At 43.0% G+C, this 21,564-nt stretch overlaps 1 protein-coding gene across 9 annotated transcripts in view; it reads left to right on the forward strand.

Moving 5' to 3' along the window:
* satb1b (SATB homeobox 1b) overlaps positions 1-12,069 on the forward strand; it is a 48,080-nt gene extending 36,011 nt beyond the window's left edge. For all 9 annotated transcript variants that reach the window (XM_076081089.1, XM_076081090.1, XM_076081093.1 and 6 more), the window contains 2 exons: positions 7,510-7,719; positions 9,264-12,069. In XM_076081089.1, coding sequence (XP_075937204.1) covers positions 7,510-7,719; positions 9,264-9,911 — 858 coding nt within the window. In that variant the 3' untranslated portion in view covers positions 9,912-12,069. The remainder of the gene's footprint in view (positions 1-7,509; positions 7,720-9,263) is intronic.
* Positions 12,070-21,564: the final 9,495 nt, after the last annotated feature.

Below are 21,564 nucleotides of genomic sequence, written 5' to 3' on the forward strand. Positions count from 1 at the left end.
AAAAAGGAAAACGCTGCAACCACACAGATGTTTAATGTGCTCCATTTTAGATGGACTGGTCATTTGCCTTTGGTTATTCTTTATGCTCCATCTGCCTCTATTTGGTTGCTCGAAAATTCCCCGCACACTTTATTGGTTCGGCAGCCGTGACGTAAACTGCCACACAAGAGCTGGTCGGTATTGTTTCTGGGAGCGAGTGCTGACACAGAGAGGGCCATTTCCTGCACAGTCATGCCTTGCCTCCACAATGTGTGTCGTGTTAGCTGTCAGTCTGTTATTGTTGTCGACTCGCTTATTGTATCTGGTGAGGTCGCGACCCCCTCTTCAGAAAACGCTCACAGTTTGGCGAAGACTTCTCCGTGTCGCGGCTCGAATAGAGATTAATTGTTTGGCATGTATGAATCAGACTGGCAAATTTCTCTCCTAAAGCTCAGCCACTGACATCCTCACAAAAGAGGATGGTGACACAATCTGGCACCCAGAATCTGGAAAGCGTCCACTCTGACAAGACATCAGAGTCATGTCAACATGATTTAATAATAAAAGAGTATTTCTTCTTTTTTAAAAGGCAAGTTTCAAATGATTTAAGATGACTCTGGTTTTTTTAATCTTCCAAAGCTTTCTTTCGGATAAAAAGAAAAAGCAGCTCGGTGTCATCAACCATCCGGAGGGCATATCTGTCATTTCAAAAAGATGTCCGTTTTAGGCATCTTTTTGGTCGTACGACTCCTCATGGATCCTCAAGACCAGCGTGTGAATCGGAATCAGATGGCGAAGTTATAAAAAATAATGCATCGGTGAATGAAACAATAAATTCAACTCTTTGATCGTCATATGGTCAACAGCCCTAAATTCAGTCCAAACCTTTTTGTCTGTTATAACCGTTTTCATTATTTAACATCTTCACACCTTCTGTTCGGATTACATTATTGTAGAAGGTGCAGTGTGCCGGTCATCAGAACTGCGTGTCCGTAGGACTCCCAGTTCTGAATGAAATGGCAAGTGACAGTAAATGACTCTGTGGTGAGAGCTGTCCACGAGTAATGGCTACCTTGGGGCGGCTCTTTGCAGATCGGTTTTTACCGCGGTTCACTCACAAAGTTACGTCTTCTTCACTCTCGTGGTTGTTGTTGTTCTCCGCGGTGGTAGCTTGTACTCCGGCTCAACAAACGGCATCAGCTCGCGGACGCCTTAATAGGAGCAAATGTCCACTCAAGCGTTTCTTGATGAGCTGGCTAAACGTCTCATTTCAACGCTGCTAGCTAATGAGCTATCTATTGTCTGATGTTTCCTTCTGCTTTATGGATATACATTTATATGGATATATCTATGTATACATTTTTAGAAGCAGAGAGAAAACTGATTACTCGATATGTTGAGTAAATGGTAATACTCTTGGCCGTCCCTAATGAGCGGTGGGTCTCAGAAGTGATGCATTGAGCTATCACAGGTTCTCCGTAGACATGGTCCTCCTCAAAAACAGTACTGTGCTTCTCAACGTGGAGACGGCTTTATGAACATGGAGCCTGTTGAAAGAAATGTCTCAGTAACGCTGGATGAATTAGTGTTTTGTGATCTAGCAAACCTCCTCTCTGCAAGGGAATGAATGAAAGCCAACGCGATTACTTTGGGTTTGTAATGAATGCACGGCTCAGTCATCTTTCCTTCAGCGAGACAGATTTGTATGTTAAGAATCTTGCTAGCATTCATTTTTAGAGCAGACCTAGACCATCCGTGCCCCCCCCCCCCCCATTAAAAGGACTAAGCAGACTTTTTCTTTGGGCCTTTTTTCATCTGACCCGTTATCTAATGAGACACATGGCACCTAAATCATCTCTGTAGGTTATTGTTAGTTTACTCCAATGCTCCTGTTATCCCTGTTACATTCACTGTATAAAGTAACTGCAGATGGCTGTGTGGACGTTCAAGAAAGAAATTGAATAAAGACGCTAACAGTCTAATAACTAGGATGTTGGTTGGGTTAAAAGCAGCATGCAATGTGTTCTCCCTATATTGTTAGGTGGTGCTGTTCACATAACACTGACCCCGTTAACGTTGCCCCGTCTCCCTCACAGTATGCCACAGATTATTTGTGAAGTCACTCAGAGCTTTGCTGTTTGCAGATAAAGACTTATTCCACCCCCCCCCCCCCCCCCACCCCCCAAATAAAAGTCTGGCCCTGAATTCACTGTCAATTATTGCTTATTGTTGCGGGAGATCCGCATATGTCCGAGCATCAGGAAGGTTTCAACACTCGTCGTCAGCAGATGGGCGTCCACCGCGGCCTAATGTTTTTTTTTACAACACGGCACACGTTACCTTGCGGGGTGAAGGCGCCACGTGCAGCCGCCAGTTGGGCTTGCTCAGGGAGGAGAAACGTGTTATCGGCTGCATTTATCTGCATAGTGTTGTCTGCCAGTGCTGGGCCTCTGCCAGGTTCAAGGAGGAGGAGAAACAATAACGCATTGTCTTCCCCCTACTTTTAGCTCCCTCCCTTGTTCAGACACAGAAGAGGTTTGTCTGCTGCCTCCGAAACAGTCCTGTCCTCCAACCCGCCAACAATGGCACCAATCATTTCTTCATCTGGGAATTCTTTTTTTTCTAGATTTTTTTGATGCGTCGTCTGATCTGATCTGATTTTCATTTATTTAATTTTTTTATCCAAATGATCCAAATCCAAACGGGACTCGATACACTCGCGTATAGTCTGCTTCTGGGGTTGAAACCGTGGCAGCAAACTGAAGCATGATTTCTGGTCACGCAGTAATCTGAGGAACGAGGGGAAAAATAAACTCAAATGGCAAATTGATGGACATCTGTTGGCTTATTTTATTTATTTATTTTTGCGGTGGCCGAGGTCAGCCTGATGGGACTGATAACAAGCAAATGAGATTAGAGGGAAGGTGTTGGCCAGGCCGTGTGACAGACCACTCTGTCTGCCTGTCTGCCTGTCTGTCTGCCTGTCTGTCTGCCTGTCTGTCTGTCTGTCTGTCTGTCTGTCTGCCTGTCTGTCTGCCTGTCTGTCTGTCTGTCTGTCTGTCTGCCTGTCTGTCTGCCTGCCTGCCTGCCTGTCTGCCTGCCAGTCGCTCGCTCATCCCTGAGCTCCCATGCTGGCTGTGTTTGCAGCGGTCGTTCGCTGGTTGGACGGGTTGGGCGGTGAATACCATGCTGTTCTCTGACAGAGCAGGCCTATGCGCTTATTGGCAGCTTGTGACTGCAGCACTCACATACACCGTGTACCGCATTGCATAGCCGGGTGAATCTCGCACATGAATTCAACTATTGTGTTTGGGAGGGAAATATTTTTTTCATCAGCACACCCGGTTGCTATTTATACCAGGGCCACACAATGGCCCGCTGAAGAGTTTATTACCCTTTTTAATTTGGCACCTCGTGACCCCGGAGCCCCATTAGCCTCCGGTCAGATCCGTGTCCGCTGTAAAACAAGAAAAAGGGCCAGTGGTTCTCCATTGCCAGTCCCGTTGTTTGAAACTAATTAATAATTAAGCAACGATGACCTAGAGGCAGCGGATTATTGTGCAATATTGTCGCAGGTGTGTGCCAACATAGCAAGATAATCCTTCGCCTGTCAGTGCTTATTGCTCCGATGAACCTGTTTGCAGCATCTGTGGGTTCGGCTGAGAGATGTATTTAGCATCAAAACAAACCGGCTTCCCCCGTTCACTACTTACTGTGATTTACGAAAGCGATCTGGGTTTGTTGCACTGGTTCACTTCACGAGGCCAAACTGAAGTAGTTTCTTGTGTTTAAATGTGTCGCACATGAGATTTCTACCATTAATGGTGTGAATAGGAGCTGCAGTTATGTTCATGATCAAGTAACCTGCTAATATTTTTCCTGACTGATTGGTTGATTATGATTTAGTGTAAAATTGTGTCGTTTTCACACATTGTTTTCTCTGACCAACAGTGTGACGTTCTAAAGATGTTCAGTAAATCCTCACACTTGAGTAGCGTGAGCCAGTCGTCTTTTATTTTCTTATTCAAGAATCAAAATTCTTTAGGATTGACAATCTAAACTGTGTTGGAGAGTCTGTATGCAAAAGAATCTGTTAATATTGAGTGATTCTTACAAGCATCACCAGTCAGTTTCCCGTCGCTGCCTCGGCGGTTAAGCTGCGACACAATAAAGTTTACCGAGCAGCAGTCGAAACCCAGCAAGTGTGTTCTCTGTTGGCCAACAACTGGGCCTCTTCTGAGCTTCCTGTTCTATTTATTTATAGAGTGCCCTTAATGATCTTCAACAAAACGCAGAGTGCGCCGGATTGAAGAGCCCTAGATTTTTTTGTTTTGTTTTCTGGACCGTGTTGGAACACTTTAGCGGGCAGGGGCAGCAAGTTCCATGATCCAATCAAGAGCGGTTAGTGCTCGTCGGCCGCGGTGGAGAGGCTCGACAAATTACATTAAATAATAAACGGGGGGGGGAAAAAACTGATTTGCAACACTGTGGCCATGTTGGACGTAAAGCCTTGTTGGTTTACTCGCTCTTTAGGGAGAGCTTTGATGTGTAGGTAAAGCTTTTCATCAGATATTATTCACGCTACTTCAAACTGTGGAAGAATGAAGTTTTATGCCGTTCACAATACGCCGGTTCTTTTCCTTTAAAGTTTACTGACAACGAGGGAGTCAGATTGCTAACTTCTCTCACTCCTTCTATTTCTCCCCGTCTCGCTCTCTCTCCTCTCTTTATCCCCGCTGCCTCTGCCTGGCCTGTGGAAGCAATGCAATTAGACAAACACAAACAAAGCTCTTGAAACTGCCATGGAAAATGCTGACTGTCCACTGTCCACAGTGCTGGCCGGGAGCAGCGCTAACTGCTGTTTGACGTGCATCACACGAGAAAAGAAAAAAAACGTTAAGCAAATGTTCGTGTGTTCGTTTCTTCCTTCTACAAAAAAAAAAGCTGCATGTCAGCTCAAAAAACAAACTGTAGAGCACAAACACGAAGCATTCACACTAATAAACTCTCCGTACTTTATTTCATCAAATGGACTTCCTGGCATTGAAATGGAGTTCACGTCGTGCCTTTGTTTGATTGGCTCTGCTACTTTGGGTTTAATCCTGCTGGTTTTGGGAGTGTTTGAGTTGGATTACTCCATCGTTGGGCCGGGGTACAGTTTCTCTGGCTTTGACAAGATGGTGTGTGGTGGTTTGTGTGCGTTTCTTTGCGGGCCGTGTGTGTGTGTGTGTGTGTGTGTGTTCGCCCGCACTACCGAATCAGCTGAAACCACAGACAGCCCAACTGCAGCGCCGTCCAAATCCCTCTGCATGCAAATTAAAAACGCAACAATAAACGTGGCAAAGGAACAAGGTGGGCACGCAGGCTTTATGGCCCCCTCTACCCCGCTCTCCTCTCTCTCTCTTTATGTCTCTTTCTCTCTCCCTCTCTCTCTTTCTCCCCCATCTCCTCCAAACCCCCCTCCTGGGTTTGATGTGGCTTATGGGAGGAGTTGGAACAGGGGACAACCAAACTGCTGAGTTATCTCTTGCATGCAGTGTGGCGGCGTGGCTCTGCCCTCTGTGTGCGTGTGCGTGTGCATGTGTGTGTGTGTGTGTGTGTGTGTGTGCGGACCAGCAGCGCGGTGTAATCCTGTGGAAATGAAAGGTGCTGCCGCTCACTGGCCGGGAGATTACAGCGCCGCTCTGTCACGGCGCCAGGACAGACTACCCGGCTGAGCGAGTCGCCCTCCGTAACACACACACACACACACTCACACACACCTCAATGCTTCTCTTTGACGCTGTGTTTCCTCCTCACTGGTTTCACTCCCCGGCCGTCCGTCCTTCTTCATCCACTTCTGTCCCTTTACAGCTCTCTTGTAGCTTCACCCCCCCCCCCCCCCCCCCCTCCTATCCTCTACCTCCTCTTCGCTCTCCCACACAGCACTACAGTGTGTTATTTCCCTTCGCTCTTACTCACACTCACTCACTCACACACACTCACTGCTCTGCTCTGGTGAGGTTTAGGTCATCACGTCTGAGGCTGTGAGACCACGTCACCCAACTCCCGCTGAGCCCTTCTGTCTGTACAGTCGTGAATCCTCAGATGGTCCCTCAGCTCCATGAACAAACACAAACACACGTCTGGGTTAGAGCGTGGTAAGACCTCGACCAAAGCTCAAACCAGACGTCCTGACTCGAATAAGACTTTTAAATACGGAAATGAAAGAATAAATCTAATATAGCTCCAAGGTTCATTTTATAACACATGCTCGCACAATGAAATGTACACATAGAACATAGATATACATCATTATTTTTGGCTGTTTATTCTGCCTTTTATCCTGTAAATAGATTGATTGATTGTTTGTCAAATATAAAACAATTGTGAAAATTGAAGATTTTGGAACAGTCCAAAACCAGAACTTTGTAGTTTACTGTCATATCCTCACAGTCGGTATGAGCAGCTGGAACCAGACAATGTTTGGAGTTTTTTGCTTGAAAAATATACTGAAATAATCGGATCGATGATCAAAATGATCTGTCGAGTAATCGTTTCTGCTCCGTTCGAATCAACGTAATATTATCACGAATATGTCCTCATATTGATATATAGTGAATATATCAATGTTTTAAAGTAGTGTTCAAATTGACATCAAGTGAAATGTATATTAGAAACAAATTTTAATTACCATTTGGGATAGACATTATATTTGTTGTTATTTATATAGTCTTTGGATTGTTGATTTAAAGTTCTGTGTGATCACATCATCATGATGAAATTCAACTGAAAGGCAATTTGTTTACTAAGTTGCACTTTGCACACGAGTTATTCTGTGCATTTATCTCACTCTACAACAACAATATAGTATATATATATATATATAGTCCTGCTTGTTCAGTAACGTGTGACTCTTCCCCTCATCGGGGTCAGGCTCGCTGTGCCTCCGTTGCATCGATCAAATGAAGCCTCTCTGGTTCTCATCGTCCCTCGCCGCTCCTCAGCTCTGTCTTTCATGGCCCTCTGCTGGAGCGTTTCAAACATGGGAGTCACTTCCCTCCTCCCAGTACGCGAGTGTGTGTGTGTGTGTGTGTGTGTGTGTGTGTGTGTGTGTGTTTCTCCTCCAGTTAACTCGTTCCTCCCTGCTGTGTAGCTTGACCTTGGCTCATTCACATCTTCTAACTGCAGGTGCAGGGCTGTTTAGTGTGTGTGATTTACATTGGAAATCTTTTTCTTTTTGATACTTTGCAAAGAACATTTGGATGTAAAGTCACATTTACTTTCACACTAGAAGAAGTATTTAATAATCTGGTTCTCCTCTTAGGTAAAGCACTGTAGAACTGTGTGACCATGTGAACCAGTGTCCATACTCGGGGGGCCTGTTAGTTTAAACAACAGGAAATTCATAATACATTCTTTTAACCGGTGCTCATATTTGATCCTAAAAGAAGACCGAGCGTTACTGACCTGCTCTCTCTCTCTCTCTCTCTCTCTCTCTCTCTCTCTCTCTCTCTCTCTCCCCGTGTCTCCCTCTGATCCCTCCCTCAGGGCTGGCTCTGTGAGCTGCTGCGTTGGAAGGAGGACCCCTCTCCGGAGAACCGCACGCTCTGGGAGAACCTCTCCATGATCCGCCGCTTCCTGAGCCTCTGCCAGGTCGAACGGGACGCCATCTACGAGCAGGAGAGCAGCGCCGGGCAGCAGCAGCACCACAACGAGCGGCCGACGCACCTGATGCACATCTCCGCCGAGCTGCCACAGGTGAGGCGTGACACCGCTGTGCCTTTGGGCAAGGCACTAGGCCACGACTAGCTCGGGCACGACGGCTTTCTGGAACATGGGTTTGAACCAGGCAACCTTAAGTAGCTTAACCAAGGGCACAGGCTAGAGTTTTTGGGGAAATGTTGAAGTTCCCTCTCATCTGAAGGCCAAATTAGTAGTTTGATTGATTTTATTTCCCAACTCGCAACTCAAACGAATAAATTTTGGACCATATCCAAAATATATAATGTATTTTACCTACATTTTATCATTTCATTTTTACAAATATTTCAAGACTTTGAATTAAATAACTTTCTATGAACTTGTTAATTAGAAACACAGCAACAATTAGAATGTCCTACGTTTCAGCGAAAGCCATTTGCTAAGATTATCCTGAACTGATTTAACAGCTGCTTTATAGGACGACATCTTCTAGATGAGTAGAAAATAGAACACAAGCTCGGTTAACGGTCAAAATTAAATAATAATAAAGCACAATAAAACTTCTGAGCCACAGCGTTATTTGGTTACTTGGAGACATGGCCAGTGTTTCACAAAGGCGGCCATTTACTGGATATAAATAAGGTAATAGGATTTCTTTTACAAATCAGTTTCATCAGCAGAAATGGAACGAGGGAAGTTTTTTTTGCACACTTTGCATGCAAACAGAAGATTGATAAAATAGGATTATTTCTGATTTAATGGTGTAGTTGTACACCGTCCACAAGAGACTCGTGTTTAAATATTTCGGTCCTCTCCTTCACTAACGCGACGCATTAGCCAAATTAGCTCCCATTTGCTCAACAAGAACTATCATAGCTCGGTTTATTGGTACAGTAAAATCACATCTTTGGGTGCATTTAAGCAGCTGGCAAGCAGAGTCCCTGCAAAGTGCTGTTTTGCAAACTTCATTACGAAACACCTATTCCACAGCGTCTGACTCAGAAATGAAAATACAAGAGCACCCATTTCGCAGGGTCAATGGGGACCACGAGTTGCCCACTCGCTCCCTCTCCAACCACACAATGAGGCATTTTACGAGCAGTGTGTCATGTGTTTACACTGACGGGAGTCTGACGGCGGAGTGAAAGCCATCGATAGCATTCTCACACCGCGGACAATCAGCCAGACCATCGCGACGGGAATTGTGCACAGGGATCTTGTTTATCACTGCCTGGCAATAGAGCCTGATAAGCAGCAGAGGCTATAATAGAGAGGCCATTTTCCCACTGAGTGTGTCTCTTGAGTTCATGTGTGTGTGTGTGTGTGTGTGTGTGTGTGTGTGTGTGTGTTGCCTCTACCCCAACAATGAGAAGCACAATCTCCCACCACCAAAAAGAAAAAAGGGAAAAAAATTCATATCTGCAGAACTGATTGCATTCAATGAGATATTACATGGAGAATTCCTTCAACCAAGTGCGTGTTCTATACACAGCGGGGCCCGTTTCTCCTCACAACTCAATTGATTTTATTGAAAGGCCTTATTAAGGCGCCGATAAGTGTTCACTGATAACATCCCCGTCTCCTTTCTCTTCCTGCCGCAGGCTCAGCCGCCCCAGTCGCTGCAGCAGCATCAGCATCAGCATCAACATCAGCATCAGCATCAGCATCAGCCCTCCCTGTCCCTCCAGCACCCCTCCCAACCCTTTTTGTCCCAGCAGCCCTTGCAGCTACTGCAGCCCTGCACCGGCCCCCGTCTGCCGCCCCGCCAGCCCTCCACCGCCTCCCCGGCGGAGATGGAGGAGGAGGGCGGCCGCGGAGGGAGCATGAACAAGTCCCGCACCTGCGGAGGGAAGATCTCCCTGGAGGCTCTGGGCATCCTGCAGAGCTTCATCCAGGACGTGGGCCTGTACCCGGACGAGGAGGCCATCCACACCCTGTCGGCCCAGCTGGACCTGCCCAAGCTCACCATCATCAAGTTCTTCCAGAGCCAGCGCTTCTACATCAATCACCCGGCCAAAGCGCCCAAGGAGCCCAACAACAACAGCACCACCACCAACACCAGCAGCAGCAGCAGCAGCAGCCCGGCCTTCGAGGAGGAGCTGACTGACTTCAGGGAGAGCAGCGACCTGCTGAAGGAGCTGGAAGACAGCACGCAGACCAACAGCACCATCTTCTCCATCAAGATCGAGGAGCAGCTGGCCCGAGGCGCGGAGGCCCAGTCGGAGTCAGAGCACGAGGCCAAGGAGTAGGACGCCCTCCCCCCCCCCCCCCCCCCCCCCACTGCACATGTACTGAGAGCTCCTCTCGTGCACACACACACATAGACTGACGGCTGTGCTAAATGCAAAACGCTGCGGCCGACACAGAACCACCGCACTGCAAATAAAGAAAAGTAGTGTTTTTAATCAGTACGGCGTCCGGACTATACGAGGAGCGTTTCTATATACACATCTGTTGCAGACCGACTATGTGACGTGTTCACACACTGGAAAGCCCATCTCAGACTCAAGTACTACTTTTTGGATTTTGTAAAACTTGTATTATTCACTGTAAAGACTGATGCATCATTTAAATAATCTGCACAAAAAAATATTCTAAGTATGTTGCCGTGGATATTTGCTGACTGCACTCTATGTCTGTTGTTTTACACTGACTTACTTTATCTTTTTGAGCTACTGATTATATTTAAAAAAAGAAAAAGAAAAAAAAGTCCCCCCCCTGGAGTTTGCTAGGACTTTGATAGGTGTTTACGTACGTGATGTTTAACTGGATTTAAAAAATAATAATAAAATTAATAATGACAGCAAATGAAATCAAGGACCAAGTGGTTGACACGGCCTTCGTTGTGAGGTGTCCAGTCTGGAGCCTGCTGGCAGATTAGTTATTCTTTTAAAAATGGATCTCTCCAAACTCTGGAACGCGATCCCCCGGCCCAGGTGACTCTCCGAGGATAGCTCAGTCTTTACGTATTATTTGTTAGGGAGGAAATATAAATATATATATATAGACATTATATTGTAACTGTAAAAAAAAAAAAAAAAGATACAGTCTTAAAGAAACTATGCCAACAAATGCCTTGTACTATACGGCACTGCCGATGTTAGATTATTTTGCAAAACCTTTGTCACTGTAACTCTCTGAATTGCCACACAGTTAGAAACGTTTATGTTGTCCGACATTATTTATTTGCAGTTCATGCAGTGTTTCTGATGTAATTACTTTTTTTTTTTTTTTTTAAAGTTTATGTTACGTAGAGCTTAATTCTTTTTTTCTTTCGTTAACTCCACAGACCTTTTTTTTTTTTTTCTATTTATAAATGTGATTTCGATGGGCAGTAAAAACAAAAAGTGTCTTAAACGTTTTAAATGGAGAAATGTGCTTTAAAGGTTGCCTATAAAAAAAAGTGCTGTATGTTGAGCAACTCATTGCTACAAGCTTCACAATTTAATGTTGTATGCAATTTTTACTATCATGCAAATAAGCTTAGGTAAAATGACTAACCTATAGAACACCTTAGAGAGAAAAACATATGCAATCTGTGTGAAAATCGATGTCTGCGATGTGTCTTCCTTTGGTTAACAATCCAATTCAAAAAGCTATTCCTGTATAAATATTCTGTATAAAAGTGTTTCTTTTTTATCAGTTTATTTCAAGGAGAACACCAGTTATTTTGTTACGACTGTTTTATAAGTGTTTCTCGGTTCCTTTCTGCAGAAATGTTCTAACTAGAAGTGGTTATTGATTGTTAATTACACAATTAAACTGTTTGTATTGTACCACAGATTTCTTGGCATTAACTTGACCAGACTCTTTTTGGCACCAGAGTGGGAATTCTTTTTTCTTCTTTTTTTTCTTCTCCTCTGCGGACAAAAGATGAAACAAAGTGAATTGTTTTTAAATCCACTGCTAAGAGATATCAACTCCAGTCGCTGACTGACTCCCTCAGCCGCAGTCACTGAACACGTTCTTTGTAATAACTGTAAATATCACATCTTATGAATCATTGATTGTTTATTATTGTAAATATATTTGAAAGTCTGTGCAAGAGAGCTCGCCGTACAAATCAACGCTCTGCCGTGCCTCTTCCTGTCAGAGCGACTGTACCTGGGCTCCTCTACTGCTGAGTGTATCTGAGGCACCTGTGAAAGTCTTGAAATAAAGAAATGTGAGGTGTGAACACCTGTGATCGCGAAGCCCTCTGCGGGGAGTTAAGAGAGAGAAAACAGCACAGGTGTCGTGACCTCGCTGTGAACCCCAGGTGAGGCCGGGTGTCTGCACCTTTAGGAGATTACCCTCACCTGTTAATAACACCCTGCGATATGTGCCAGCCAGTCTGGGCCGGCGTTCCCTTGATGTTCTGCTCTTTTTTTTGTTTTTTCATGAATAAAAAAAAAAGCCAGAGTGTAACATTGTGTGTGTTCAGGGGAAAAGAGAATTCATACACATGCATGAAAGTGTGAAGTCTGGTGTTGACACAAAAAAACGCACACGTGACAAAGTAGAGAGCTAACGAATGTGCCTCGTCGCTTCCTGATTTTGACGTTTACAAAGCGACAAACAGAGGTGAAGGCACCGACAAACACCGGGAACTCCAGCGTAATGCTTCTCCTCATTATCACTGTGTTCAGAAGGATCAGCGTTATTTACCTCACACTTAGAAAAGGGTTTTCCACACAGACGGCTAATGCTCTCCGATAACAACGCTACTCTGTTTTGGAGGATTTCTTGAGGGGAAAAAAATCGAATTAAAAAAAGTTTTGACCTCAATAAGTAAGTGAAATATCCTAAAAAAGAATGCAAAATAAAAAAGCGGCGTCCACATATAGAGTTGTGAAAGAGTTTTCAGCACATGTGGCTCCATGTTAGCGGATGACGAGCTCCAGCTTTGTGCTGAACGCTGGAGTCTCACCACGGGTGGGTATCGCGGGTGATTGCTCAGAGAAGACTGGCAACAGTTTGTAAACTCCGTCTCCATTAGGCTGTTCGCTGGCTCTCCACGGCATCAAACACACTTCAAAGACTTTCCCCAGATGTCAAAATAGAAATCATAATTACGACAAGAATGGTGACTGATGAATCACTGACTCTTGTTACCGCGGGCTTCTCATGCTGTTGCTTATTTTTTTAAATTAGCAGGCTGCACAAGACAAGTTTCCCAGAAAGCATTCATAGATGATGCCGGATCCACTTTTTGAAAAAATTGAAATAAAATAGATACAATATCTTCTTGTGATATTTGTAGAAATTGTTAATGTCGTAGCAAATAAACAGTTTCCCACTTAAAAGTTCCAGTTGATGCAAAGGCAAGCTGAGGGTGACGAACTCATGAAGCTTCACTTCAACCCAATGACATGCGCACATTGTTGAAAAGGCACATCGATGTAAGCAACACGAAAATCCATTTAATATCATCTGTTGAGAAGTGAAATATTAAATAATGAAAAATACAATTGCCTCATTTTAGTGAAATAATAATAAAAAATTATTATTTATAAAAAATTCTGCATTCTCTTAAGTTAAATGTAAATTCTATTAACAAAATAGTAATATTAATAATAATACATTGTATTTGTATAGCGTTTTAAAAAGGTAGTCAAAGGCACTTTACATGATAAAAACAGAAACAATAGAAGCAATTTTAACATTAGAGACATACTTTGAACAAAAGAGACATGACAATAAGGAACAACACAAAAACATACATAACTGGCTTCACGTGTTGAAAGCAGATTTAAATATGTGAGTTTTAAGTCATTTATTATGTGAGTTTTAAGTAATTTAAATAGTTTTAAGTTTTAGTACTCAAAGTAACAAAAGTAAAGGTACTCATACTGCTGAAAAATGAGTGTTACCCTATTATTTATGATATTATTGCATTGTAGCATTTTAATATTGTAGCTGATCACTGAGGAGCTAACTTTAAATATTGTATATACTTTTGGGTAGTTTAATCCATAATAAATCTTAATTAATAAACTCAACATATGTTGTGATTGTAAAATATTGATCTGTAAAGTAACTAGTATCTATAGTTGTCAAATAAATGCAGGAAAATAAAGAGTACCATATTTCTAAAATATGAATTGTAGTGGAGGAGAAGTATGAAATAGTATACAATGAAAATACTCAAGTAAAGTACCTGAAAAGCACAGTACCTCTTTTAATGTACTTTTTCCAGCTCTGGTAAAATGCTCAACCGACACAGAACTAAAGCGACAATTTAAAACAAAACAGCTCACGAAATACGTGATTCAAACTTTCATCACTTATAATAGGCATGAGTTATTCCCATAATTTGCATTGTTTGTGTTCCTGTTTCCTGGATGCACATCTGCAGGATGGACACACTTAAAGAACGTACACTTCCCGCTCCGCTGAACGCAAACCCCCAGAGTCGTCATGAAGATGTCAATCAACAGTGCACATTAACACTTCACAGATGACTAGAGGGAATACTGGAGGAACGGGAGTTTGGGCTTCATGAAACCAGATTTCAAGTGAGCATCGTATTGTGTGTGTGTGTGTGTTTCTTTTTTATTATTCCCAGCCTGTGTTGTACATCACTTAACTACTCAGAAAAAAGTGGACTGAAACTCGTAGCTCTGCCAGGCTGTCAAGTGTCTCGCTGTTGAGTAAACCAGGACTGGAACACCTCACAGCTCGGCTCGGTTAGCACTCATCAGCCTAATATACAACATTCAACAATTAGTTGAAGAATGTCATAGAATCATGAGGACGAGGAAATTAATAACTGTTTCTATTGTAAGATGGAAAATCAACAGGAAATCTGTGACATAACTTAACACGCCATCAAACATATCTCAGCTTTAAACTTCGAAAATGATAGAAAAGTCTTGACAGTTGTACAGATGTTCATTTTCCTATTTGGCTATTTATGCAGGGTTCATTATTTTTGGCTGATTCCATATTTGCTCTTCACTTTTGTTTTTTGTAACTTGAATAGTCCTTTTGTGAGCTTTCAGGTTAGAAGGGAATCTTGTTTATGGATGAGATCAGTGCCCTCTTGCAACAGGAATCACTACAGCTTTGTGATGTTTAAAATCGGTGTAAAAAAAATAAAAAATAGGTTCAAAACCAACCTGGTCTTATCAAAGAATTTTAGTGTTTTTTAGTGAAAATTGTTTAAAAAACAAAATAAAAGTAAAGAAAATCAATGAACGCTTAATGTTAATGGCCACCCTACTATTTGTCAGTACTGCAATCTGAATTTTGGCACTTTTATGTTGCAGAATCAAGAGTGCCACAGTTCAGACCTGGGGATCAAGATCGATTGAGCTAAAACAAAACACCTTTCCACTTTTTCTACCAAACGTAGTGCAAAAATGCCATTTTTTAAAGCATGGCAAAACCCGCGATAGGTAATGAACTTATTTTCCATTGACAGTGGACGAGAAGCCTTTCCGTTGTTTTTTTCCTGGTTGCGTCAGAATACAGTGAAACAGTGAAACTGTTACACTGATTATTTATTTACTTTGTTACTTATTCTGCCTCTCTTTCAAACTTTCAAACCAGAGTTCCTGATTTTTGGAACAGTGGAAAGACAAAGACTGTTTCCATGAGTTGTTTTGTTCCTATCAAGTTTTCATGGAGTGTGTTTTACAACGATCTTTGAGGTAAAATTCATGTTTTCGTAAAAAGGATTAACGTCTATTTCTTTTCACATGTAACTCTTTGCATTATGGGTTCATTTTGACCAAACCAGAGTTGGAGATCGTTGTAACAGTAGAAAGACTTAACAAGACATTTTGATGCGTTTTACTTTGCCGTTACATTCATTCTGTTGCTCTGTTACCGACTCGCATGTGCTCCCACATGCAGCCACTCCCTCCTGCTCGGCAGTCACAACTTTGCCACCATTTTTAACCACCTGACCTTCCCCACCCACTTAGGCACCTTCTTCCAATTCCCCACTAATCAGCCCAGCTTATAGACTGGTTCGTTCTCCTGCCCCCTGCCTGGTTAAGTTTGCCTTTACTGATTCAACTCCTTGTTTAGTTTCTGGATCAAATTTGAATTTGTATCACACTAACTGTCTTTGTGTCATGCTTTTGGTTTCTAGTCTGTTCTGTGCCACGAGCGTTAGCCTGCAAATCTGATAAAAAAAAAACATAGACTGTGTTTAAGAAGTCATCATGACGTCACCCATTGGTTTGTGGACTGCTGTTTTGAAGCCTTGAATTTGGCGATTTTGCCGTCTCAATCTTGGATTGCGGCCGTCGTCATGTTGTTTTTTTGCAACAATAAACGGAAGTCACCATATTTGGACTGAGAAGGAGTGACGTAGAGACGCCGTATACGGCTCTGGTAGCGACCTGTCAATCACAGTAGCCCCGCCCTAAAGCATCCCCTGCTTTATGGTCTGTTTGACTCTAAATGGACCATAATTTACTAAATGAACATCATGCTGTATTGAAGAAGACTTGAAACTAGAGATAGAGACCATCAACTCATGTTTACAATGTTTACTGAGGTAATAAATCAAGAGAGAAGTAGAGTCATTTTCTCATAGACTTCTATACAACCAGAGGAGTCGCCCCCTGGTGGTCAGTAGAGAGAATGCAGCTTTAAGACACTTCCGTATCGGGTTCACTTGGCGGTTGGCGCCTGTAAAAAAACGGACAAAGTGAAGCAGTGGAAGTTTAGTCTTAAACCAGGTGTGGATTGTTTTGTGTCCCATGTGACGCCGATAACAAGACGAGATAAAACAAAGTGCAACAAAGTTTTATTCTCAATGCATTTGTTTTGAACTCACACTTCAGCCATTAGACAACGCGTAAGGCACAAAGAGAGAGAGAGTAATACCCTGAACATACCCATAATCCTATGCAGGACCACAAATGGTTGTTATCTCTGTGTCAACACCAACAACTGACACACCAACGAGTGCACATGCTGCATTTAAAGTCCCTGAAAGAGATTTATTGGGCAGCACCTTGGTGATGTTTCTGCTACGTTTAGCTCCAGATTAATAGGGACGTTACACTCAGGTTGTTGCGGAACAACATCGGCAGGTCTGGCTCGTGCAAGCGGAGTCCTAAGTGCCTACCCATGAGCCCCTGGGACTGCTCAGTAAATCAAACAGGAAATGCAGCAGAAAGCCTAATAAAGTTATTCTAATGATAGCAATCTCCGCGGAATCACCCCGATGCAGATCGGAAACTTCTCCTCTGCTGGGCTGCCTGGTGGAAGCCAAACAGTCTTCAAAAAAAATAAAAAAAACATGGTTACTCCACCTCTGAATGCGGAGAAGCGGAAACAGAAGGTTAGAGGTGTGGAAATTAATAACATTAATCACCGAGTTGCTTTGCCTCCTCTCATGCTCCTTCTGGTTTTGAGGAGAAGATTAAACACAAACCAAATCAGGGGGGATTGAATCCTTCCTTCTGATCACATTCATTTCGTAACATCACGCTCGCGTGATTACGGATGCTGATTCCTGGAGAAAAAAAGGTGTCTCATGCCCTTGTCTTATCCTGATTATTAACACCTTGTAATTCTCAGTACGATTCCCAGCGTTTCTAGTCGGATGAGTCCTGTAAGATACAGGCCTCATCACCTCAGAGAAGGAACAAAATCACGGCCATTTAACTGGTTTCACATTCCAGGTCTTGTATTTGTGTTTTGCTGGCCGACACCTCTGGCTGGCCTTTTATTCCGTCTCAGACATAACAGCTTTAGTTTGAAGCTTGTAGGCAGACACAACAACACGGCTGTGGCTCCGCAGCGCTCACACCTTCCACCTTTTTACAATTCAAGCATCTCAAGAGCGTGATGTTGTGTAACGGACAGACGGATCTGCTGAGCGTCCAAAGAATGCCGTTATCTTCAAAGTTTGCGCCAAGGCCTCCACTCCCATTCCTCCCATGCCTGTGTATTTAAAGCCACGGATAAAATATTTCATAAATGAATATTAGTCTTTTCGGGAGAGCATGGAAGTAGATCGTTGCAATGAATTTCACAAAGCAAGGTATTTGCGAAAGCAACTTTAGTTTAGGGATAGCAGAAGAAGATTCAGTCCAGCATGAGCTAAAATATTAATACGTGTTGGTTTTCTCATTGTAAGGATTTATACATAACTGACTGTGCAGCCTGCAGTGAGAGGGAGAGAAAAACCATCTGAGTGAAAATCAACTCATCTCTATTTATTGAGTCCGCGGCCTGTTGTGCATTTTCTAGGAATTTAGCTGAAGTGCCCTCTTGTGATTTGAAGTGCTAATTGAACCCATTTTCCTTTTCCAAACCTGTCTTACCACTTTCATTTTAAAGCAATAACTCATCGATGAACAACACCACTCAGCAGACGCCACTTGTCACAATGGTTCCACTTATGCATTGACCAAAACAGACTCAACAGTGAAAGTTGCCTCACGGATTTTCAGGCCGTTGGCGCGTCAAAGTGCCTCGCCACTTATCAGCCTGAATTGTGTATAATATATTCAGTTTTTAGGCTGATTTTAAAAAGCGGAGAGCTGAAAGCATCTCAGCGGATGGACTGGTGGATTTAAGGTGCGCGTTTTCACAAAATATGCCAGTTTCCCTCTCTTCCACAAACCTCTCCTTGGAGGTTTGCACACCGAAAGGCCTCTCCAATAAAATGCCCAAACAGGAAGGAGAAGAATCCTATTCGCTCTTTGTCTTTGATATTCCTAAATGTCCTTAAACCATGTAGAACCTCAGCAATATTTGAACCGTATTGAACTTAATTCAGTGGATTTAAGTAAAGCGTGCTCGCATCTGTGTCAGTGTTTGTAGATGTGAGTTGTGATCTTTCAATCATGGGCATGCTGATCCAGGAGAAGTTGACACGTCCTGGTCGGCAATCTGCATGGGAGCTGAGGTGCGGATATTTCATTCAGGCACTTCTTTTTACTCTGATCATAATTGCACGGCGACAGATGGGCAACGGTGGAGCACGCAAGTATACAGCGTGCATAGAAATGTGCTCATAGCTCTGAACAGGAACAGCTTCAAAGCAGTCAGGTGTGGGGCTTTTTTAATTTATTTTTTAACACCTCTCTTGCCTACGTAACACCTACTTCTTCACATCGTGGGCAGAGCAGCATAAAAGTGGTCGTAAGTTCCAGGAAAGAAGCAAGTTTGAGATGTGAATGGTCGTAAATCTCTACTGTTACAGGTGAATGATGGAAATTGTGGCCGTTTTTTTTTTAAAATCAGACAGCTTCTCTTCCAAGATAATGGAGCAGTTGCAAGGCCTCTTGCCACCTTTCCCTCCTCGACAAGTAAGCATCAGAAGAAAAAAAAAAAGGGAGAACGGAGAAGAAGCAGTTAAATTGCCTTAACAGCTGTGCAGGGTATGAATAACTCGTTAGCTGTGTGCATTTTAAGTCATCAAATCCCAAACCCCCCCCCCCCCCACCTAGCCCTCATTTGCAAAGGGGACAGGAGGGAGGTGCTAATTAAAGTGATAAAGAGAACAAATCTTATCGAATCTGGTGCTGGATTTTTTTTTTTTACAGGGTGGGGTGGAGGTGTCGGTGTGTGTGGAGAAAAAAAAAGAAATCCAGGGTTACATCTGTATTCTCAAACACTCAGGGAAGGTGCTATTTCATGTTTAATTAATTAAGCAGTCTCTTTAACTGTATCTTGACAAATGTGATGCCAATTAGATAGTGAGGAGAAATTGTTTATTGCTAATTAATGGTTGATTTCTGGGGAAAAGAAGTTAAATCCTCAGGTATCGTACCTTTTCCCTAACTGTTACAATGCATAAATGAGCATCTACCTCCGACTCTACATTACAACTCAACTTATTCACGGATGAACGGGTGGAAAGAAGCTCTCTGATTCCTTTGCTAACTCATATTGTGCACCAAGCATTGGTTAAACCGCAAGATCTTTGTCTTAAATTCTTGTAACGCGTTTTCATTTTGAATCTTGGGGGAATGTGTGAAGAAAGATGCATGAATCTTCAAGAGTTCTCTCTCAAGATAGCATTAATAAAGGGTTAGATCAAGCACATTTAGAGCGTGCATGGTATTGTCAGATAGTGCGGAAGATCTGGCCAAACGATTAATTCAAAACATTAAAATAATGAAACAAACATTATCAACAAAATGTGAAGAAGTTACAGCGTTGACATTATGTCACAAAGACGTCTACAGAAATGAGCATGCCAACGGTCTTCTTATACCACGATACCAGATACGGTTTGTGTACGTTTTGATGATTGTTCACTTGATTAAATCCAACGTGGATTCGTTTCGTCCTCCCCGCCACAAGAAGACTACTTTGCTTTGAGAAGGTTGGTCGGAGGCTTCAGGAGACAGACCTTCAGTTAGCGGTTAGCTGTAGCAACTATAGCATTCAGCCAGCAACAGAAGTAGAACTTTTCCTCGGGATCAGTGGGGTCGCTGGGGTTAGCGGGGTTTCCGCTAACAGACGGTCCGTCTCCACGGAGCTGCCACGCGCTCTCGAAAACAAAACAAAATGCAAAAAGGACGAAACCAAAAAATGCGACATGTTTTCTTGTCTCTCCTCTTGGTTTCAATCCAATAAATACACGACCAAAACGTTCACGGGCCGTACAGCCCCCCTCGGCTTTTACGCACTATCTTTACGCAGGAGATTCGTGCACGATTAGCGTTGCGAGTCGGTCGTGGTTGGATTCAGGGAACAAAACTCCTTCATTGGGGTTAGAAAGAAAAAAATCATGGTTTGGGTCAAAAATAAAATAGATAACTTATGCTACACACATACCGTCACGTGACTCAGTGACGTAGTGTCGTGTGACATAACGTCGTCAGTAAAAGATAACTAACTTTTCGTTTCACACATAGGACACGAACAGTGTGTGAGGGAAAGTCCTGTGTTTCTTTGTCCCAATCGCCACCTCTCCCTCCACTCGTCCAATAATGACGTGGATGGGTTCACATTTGACTTAGTTGACAGCCTGGTGGCTCTCAAACAGACTCGAAAGGGTTTCTAGTATTATATATAATACTGTATTGACCCAGAAGTAAAGGGTAAAATGCTGCTCCCTATTTGTTTGTAGCATGTGGCCATGCTACAAACAAAGCATTATTACATAGGGTTAATAATAATAGATTTATTTAGGTTTACCTTTTGGTTTGTCAGCTCCACTGTGGCACACAATGCATGTGCTGCAGAGCTCCTTGTGGCCAGTCGTGACATTGCAACACTTCAAAACAGAAACACAAGCACCATCAGTCAGATCGGATCGCTTCATGAGGTTGTTTTAGTGACATAAATACACGCGATGGTGACAGGAGCTGATGCTCAGCCTATGGTCACAGTTCAGGTCGTATATAAGATGGGAGCCAAACGATGTACTGTCTCCTCTCTCTGTCTCCATGTGCATTCAGGCAGCATGGCTGCAGCTGTGAGGGGAATGGTGGATGGCGAAGCGCTGATGTGAGATAAAGTTCTGGGTTCACGTGTCCTCTGTTCACTCATTTGCTCCAATTAGTCTGAAAAATGGGGGCAAAAAAAGCTCTCTGTCCATTCGTGTTGACAGGAAAAAAACCATGAGTGAGTGTTTTCTTGTTTTCATCTTAAAGATATCGGACACAGGTTGAATTATTGCAATGGGTTGGTAGAATTTTTGTTTACTTTATTTTTTTTTCTTATAGAAAATAAGACTTTTAGGACTTTTAAAAGGTCACAAATTACTTAAGAAGATTGTATCTACAGCTTCAGCTGTGACATCTCTACTCTGATGAGTGCAACAATGTATAACTAAGCATACTTTTGAGTATCTATTTGGGTTTACTCATCACACTGTATGTTAGTCTGTAATGTAGTTTACATGCCATTTGATGGTCAGAGTCACAGATTGTTCTCTAGCTCCACTTTCATGATGACTTGTCTGATGTTGTAGACTCCAGCAGATCTTTTGTTCAT

This window comes from Anarhichas minor, unplaced genomic scaffold (genome assembly GCF_050575085.1).
Source record: "Anarhichas minor isolate MPS153535 unplaced genomic scaffold, ASM5057508v1 ptg000079l, whole genome shotgun sequence".
In the NCBI taxonomy this organism is placed as follows: Eukaryota; Metazoa; Chordata; class Actinopteri; order Perciformes; family Anarhichadidae; genus Anarhichas; species Anarhichas minor.